Here is a 6,102-nt window from a genome sequence, read left to right as displayed (position 1 = left end):
GGTAAATGGCCTGCTCTGTTTTGTGATTGGAGTTGGTTTTGCTCAATTGGCTGAATGGTTGGTTTGTGACGCAGTCTGATGCAAACAGTATGGATTCAATTCCCACACCAGCTGAGGTTACCACGAAGAACTGTCCTCTCCCTTCATGTGAGGTATGGTGGCCCTCAGGTTAAATTACCAACAGTTGTCTCTCTGTAATGAGAGACCAGCCCTATGGTCTGGTAAGACTACAGCGACTCCAATTCTATGGGATATGTTATTCCCCTCAGGTCCTGGTTTGCATGTTTCAACCCATTAACCTGTGCATATATAAACTGGTCTGATTTGTCTGAACGGCTGAGCATATTGTGCAGGTTAACATTAATATTTAATGCTAATATTTACAAGGCAATGTAATTATCCAAACCTAGGTTTTCAGTATTAAGGACTTCTTCTCTATCCATCTTCTATCTGCCTCCCCCTCTCTCCCTATTTATTTCAGAACCCCCTTCCCCTCCCCCATTTCTGAAGAAGGGTCTAAGCCTGAAACGTCAGCCTTCCTGCTCCTCTGATGCTGCTTGGCCTGCTGTGTTCATCCAGCTCTACACCTTGTTATCTCAGATTCTCCAGCATCTGCAGTTCCTACTATCTCTGAAATAGTTGGACAATACCTTTTTTATAAAAAAACCTTTTTCAGACGGTTTTATATTAAAATCGCTTTGCATTGTATTATTCAGGTGCTGTGTGAACACGATCATGATTGTGGTGTGGGATTCTTCTGCGACAAACATTTTAGGATGTGTGCCCCTTTAAGAGATGAAGGCCATTTCTGTCGCCGGGATAGTCAGTGCTCCCAGGGTCTGAGCTGCATGTTTGGCCAGTGTCACTTCACTGTTCCCAAAGGACACGAAGGTAAGAGAAATTGAGGTAATCTGAATCAGCCCTCCTAAATACATGTGGAAAAGATAAAGGACTCAAAATCTGCAACTGGCTTGATTGAATTGAAATTAAAAGCAGCTAGATGTCACTAACTCAAATGTGCTCTCTCTGGAAAAACTGGACTTTCAGTCATGCTTTTGTTAGGAAGATGGACCTGAAGATCCATTGAAATGCAATGAGCTAATCACTGCAAAGCATGTGCAATTACCCCCCTCACAATTCACTGCCTTATACCGTTTTGGGAACGTATTGACAAAGGATCTATAGTTGGTAATCATTGCTTGCTCAATTCATGACTTTTTCATTTACCCATACCTCGCAGGCACCCCACCCCACGCCCCCCCACCCCACCCCGCAACAGAGAAAAAAAACTTGAAAATGGTGTTATTCCATGTATGCGTCAGAATTGAGCATTAAAATTATTCAGAGGACAATCCCACATCTTTGCACTATTGCCTCGACAACCTCTCTCAAACAGCAACAGACCTGGAAACATATTCAGTCTAAATTTCAGAAAACAAGATGCAGATACATCTTTGCTACCTTTACAACTTGGCCATTTCTCCCTCCTTGTTCTTCCTACAACACTTGAGTCTGGATTAGTGGGAATTCAACTCGGAGGGAAGTTTAGCACAGGACAGAGGCAGTTCTGTCATGTTTTGAACTTGTTTGTTGCCCAAAGCAATAGATTTAGACTTCAGTGTCTTATTTGAGTGTCTTATTTAATTTCCTTCAAACATCCTTAGAGATCTAGCTCATGCTGACTCTATCTTAACTAGTTGGGCAGCACAGTGACTCAGGGTCCTGGGTTTGAATCCAGCCTTGGGTGACTATCTGTGTCGAGTTTGCACATTCCCCCCGTGTCTGTGTGGGTGTCCTCCAGTTGCTCCGGTTTCCTCCACACAATGCCAAGATGTGCGGATTGGGTGCTTTACCCATGCCAAATTGCCCATAGTGTCTAGGGTTGCGCTGGTGAGGTGGGTTAGCCCTGGGAAATACAGGGGTAGGGTGGGTCTTGGTGGGATGCTGTCTGAAGGGTCAGTGTGGACTTGATGGGCTGAATGGCCTGCTGCCACACTGTAGGGATTCTACGATTGGGGTTGCTGTTGCAGGACTAGGAGTTTTATCGTGCGGGGGACCCAAGTACGGATCATAGTCGATTATAAATACTCTCCTGGATTTGAGGTACTCTCTCTGGGCACTGACAATTCTACCTTAAGTATTACATCCAAGAGAGCTCACATCTGAGAAGCATGAACTTGCACTTTACTCATTCACAGCATGTGAACATCGCTGGCAAGGCTGGCATTCATTATCCACCCCAACTGTCATTGAGAAGCTGGTCAGTGTCCTTTTTGTTAACTGGGTGGTTTGCCAGGCCATTTTCAGGGGCAGTTTGGAGCTGACCATAAGCCAGAGGTAAGGATGGCAAATTTTCTTCCCTATAGGATATTAGTGAACAAGATGGGCTTTTAATGGTAATTGATTTCGTGGCCAACATTACTGACAGTAGTTTTTGTTCCAAGTGTATTTACTTAGGTGAATTTAATTAAATATAGAATAAAAAGCAAACAAAGACATTGGCTGTGTAACCAACAGAATAAGGAGTGGTTGTCAACTGAGTACGTTTCTGAATTATATCTATCTAACTCTTCCCTTCCCTTGCAAATAATTCTCTTCCAAGACGACAGGGTACTGGGACAAAAGGTTTCAGCTGGACCGATATCCATTTCAAGCCCACCGACTCCCACAGCTACCTAGAATACACCTCCTCCCACCCACCTTCCTGCAAAAATGCCATCCCCTATTCCAATTCCTTCATCTCCGCCGCATCTGCTCCCAGGATGAGGCATTCCACTCCCGAACATCTCAGATGTCCTCGTTTTTCAAGGACCGCAACATCCCCCCCTCAGTGGTCGAGAACGCCCTCGACCGTGTCTCCCGCATTTCCCGCAACTCATCCCTTACACCCCCTCCCCGCAATAACAACCAAAACAGAAGTCCCCTTGTCCTCACATACCACCCCACCAACCTCCGGATCTAACGCATCATCCTCCGACACTTCTGCCATCTGCAATCCGACCCCAACACCAAAGACATTTTTCCCTCCCCACCCTTATCTGCCTTCCAGAGGGACCACTCTCTCTCCGTGACTCCCTTGTCCACTCCACACTCCCCTCCAGCCCCACCACACCCGGCACTTTTCCCTGCAACCGCAGGAAGTGCTACACCTGCCCCCATACCTCCCCCCTCACCCCCATCCCAGGCCCCAAGAAGACTTTCCACATCAAGCAGATGTTCACCTGCACATCTGCCAATGTGGTATACTGCATCCGCTGTTCCCGTTGTGGCCTCCTCTACATCGGGGAAACCAAGCAGATGCTTGGGGACTGCTTTGCGGAACACCTACGCTTGGTGTGCACTAAACAACTGCACCTCTCACTCCCCCTCCCATTCCTCAGACGACATGTCCATCCTGGGCCTCCTGCAGTGCCACAACGATGCCACCCAAAGGTTGCAGGAACAGCAACTCATATTCCACTTGGGAACCCTGCAGCCCAATGGTATCAATGTGGACTGCACAAGCTTCAAAATCTCCCCTCCCCCTACCGCATCCCAAAACCAGCCCAGCTTGTCCCCGCCTCCCTAACCTGTCCCTCCTCCCACCTCAAGCCCCACCCCCATCTCCTATCTACTAACCTCAGCCCGCCCCCTTGACCTGCCTGTCCTCCCTGGACTGACCTATCTCCCTCCCTAACTCCCCACCTACACTCCCCTTCGCCGGCTCCATCCCCACCTCTGACCTATCTGTCTCCTCTCCACCTATCTTCTTCTATCCGCCTTCTCCCCTCGCCCTATTTATTTCAGAACCCCCTTCCCCTCCCCCATTTCTGAAGAAGGGTCTAGGCCCGAAACCTCAGCTTTCCTGCTCCTCTGATGCTGTGTTCATCCAGCTCTTCACCTTGTTATCTTCGCATTTGCAGTATGTTGCTTTTGCCATCCTTTTATGGCCATTGATTTATCTCTTGGGTTGGCTCACATCAAGACAAGCCTGACAAGCCCACCAATCCCTCACCACTTCAATCCCCATCCTTGCAGGGTGGCAGCCCCAAAATCTGGGCTGCAGGAGTTATCCAGGAATCAGGTAGGAGTTGGGGAAACCCAAGGGTAAACATTACATCCGCATTGGCTACTTGCGTACGTACAGTGGGGCAGGGGTCTAAACATAACAATCACAATTCCATAACAGACCCCCAAGGGGAAGGGATTAGCTCTAGCCATAACCTGAGAATATTTCCATTGCCCTCAACTGGTTATGTTTCTTTTCCCGCAGGAGCTCGCTGTAAACACGATGAAGACTGCAGTGTTTCCATGTGCTGTGCAAGACATCATGGAGAGATGATCTGCAAGAAGAAGTTGACTTCAGGCATGGACTGCTATGTTCCTGATGGAGGGCTGGCTTACAGCATTAACCAGCTGTGTCCCTGTGAGGAAGGGCTAATCTGCAGAAACAACAGGATCATGCGAGAGTAAGTAGAACACGCTTCCTACACCCATACAAAGTTGATGTCCCACTCCAGCACTTAAGGAATATCTCAAAGGCAGGTATATGCAGTTAAACCCCATCTGCCACTATTTCATGAAATAGCACAACAGGCTGAATGGCCTACTCCTGTTCCTTTATTTCTAGATATTCTAAGTTCACCTGCAGAATAGAGGGATGCTTCTAGGGGCATTACACTTGCATTTCCTTGCTGATGTTTGAAAGCTTGTAACAATAGCATGAGTGATAGTCTGCCCTATTTTATTCAAATTGACTTTATGATCATTATTCAAGGGCATTATGATCTACTGTTTACCATCACAATGACTGACGGTGGGGAAAGATGGTGGAGGAGTAATATTGGCACTGAACTACACTAATGTTCTTTTCAGCCATCAGTTCAAACCCAAGCATGGCAGATGGTGACTTTTAAATTCAATAAAAATCTGGGACCAAAAAAATTGTCTCATGACAACTATGTAAACATTGTAAAATCCCATCTAGTTCCCAGCTGTCTCAAAAAACTAAACAGGAAATCAGGTGGCACTTTCACTAAAGCGAGTAATGAGCCAAATACATGGGGATCTATGTTGCAAAAGCACTAGTATTATAACTGCTTAAGGGACATGTGAATGGTATACCTGACCATTTCTCCCTGAATACAAGATTAATTTTTTTTGTTCTGTTCCAAAGCCAGCACTTCTGCTTCAAATAAAAATATCAAACTGATTATCTTGATTGAAGCAGCAAACAATTTCTCATGAATCTGTTTATTTTCTCACAGGAAAGAGTTTGATTATTGGGAAAATGTGGATACCTGGCAGTGCCTGAACCCTTCTTTGTCCTAACAAAAAGAATACATTCTGTACACAGCTGTATTTACTGTAAATATATTCCATGTTATTTAATCACAAATTTGTTAAGTGATTCATAATGTAAATACTGATAGCAGTCAATTTATAACCATTACTAATGAATACAAGGAAATGCTGTTTAGGTATTAGGGCATAACTTGTTCATTCTAATTACTCACTGCCACATCACAACACTGAAGAGAAAATACCATCTACAATGCGCAAGTGGAGTTAGTAGTAGTTATTGAAATGGCTACTTCAATATTCTAAGTTGTTTTGTCACTTTATGCATGTTGTTTAAGACATGTGTCCTGTGTGGAAGAAAAAAAGTTGTGTAGTACCCAAAGATTTGAGCTTTTGTTTTGATGGTTAGGTCCATAGACTAGTCAACCAACTGATTGCAATGACTAGTCCACAACTCCATCAGCAATGCATCATGCAAAAACAGGGATGGTTAAAGTCAAACTAAAAATGATAGATTATGAAATTCCTATGGAAGGGTAAGACTCCTGAGCCAGGAATCCTGGGCACAAGTGTCACCTGCTCCAGACATGGGTGAGAACATTTGAATATGTTGATTGAGAAAAGTCTGCAAATGTTGTGGAACAAGTGCAGAAGGCCGATAAGCACCACCATGTGTCTTCCAGTAGCGATCATGGCTAATGCCAGATGTCCCCATCCATCACCAACCTCAGATGCAGTGGGAGGAAACCAGCATACCAAGCAATCTTCCACATTTGTACAGCTCAATTGTTGTTCACTGGAGCAACAAAATTGGAAGTGAGC

The 6,102-nt window shown here is 45.3% G+C and overlaps 1 protein-coding gene across 1 annotated transcript; it reads left to right on the top strand.

Moving 5' to 3' along the window:
• Positions 1-89: 89 nt before the first annotated feature.
• On the top strand, positions 90-5,847 carry LOC125486552 (dickkopf-related protein 3-like). The gene is made up of 4 exons (XM_048614421.1): positions 90-152; positions 717-891; positions 4,253-4,448; positions 5,247-5,847. Exons 1-4 carry the CDS (start codon positions 90-92, stop codon positions 5,308-5,310), a joined length of 498 nt encoding a protein of 165 aa, XP_048470378.1. The 3' UTR covers positions 5,311-5,847.
• Positions 5,848-6,102: the final 255 nt, after the last annotated feature.

This window comes from Rhincodon typus, chromosome 30 (genome assembly GCF_021869965.1).
Source record: "Rhincodon typus isolate 14 chromosome 30, sRhiTyp1.1, whole genome shotgun sequence".
In the NCBI taxonomy this organism is placed as follows: Eukaryota; Metazoa; Chordata; class Chondrichthyes; order Orectolobiformes; family Rhincodontidae; genus Rhincodon; species Rhincodon typus.
The sequence above is the reverse complement of the archived record's forward strand: the minus strand, read 5'-3'. Positions and strand labels throughout refer to the sequence as shown.

Bases quoted from the DNA above. Each gene is read 5' to 3' on its own strand.
- LOC125486552 (XM_048614421.1), top strand. From the start codon at position 90: ATGGATTCAATTCCCACACCAGCTGAGGTTACCACGAAGAACTGTCCT. The intron at 153-716 runs GTATGGTGGCCC...TGTATTATTCAG, and splicing joins GTCCTCTCCCTTCATGTGAG to GTGCTGTGTGAACACGATCA. The intron at 892-4,252 runs GTAAGAGAAATT...CTTTTCCCGCAG, and splicing joins TGTTCCCAAAGGACACGAAG to GAGCTCGCTGTAAACACGAT.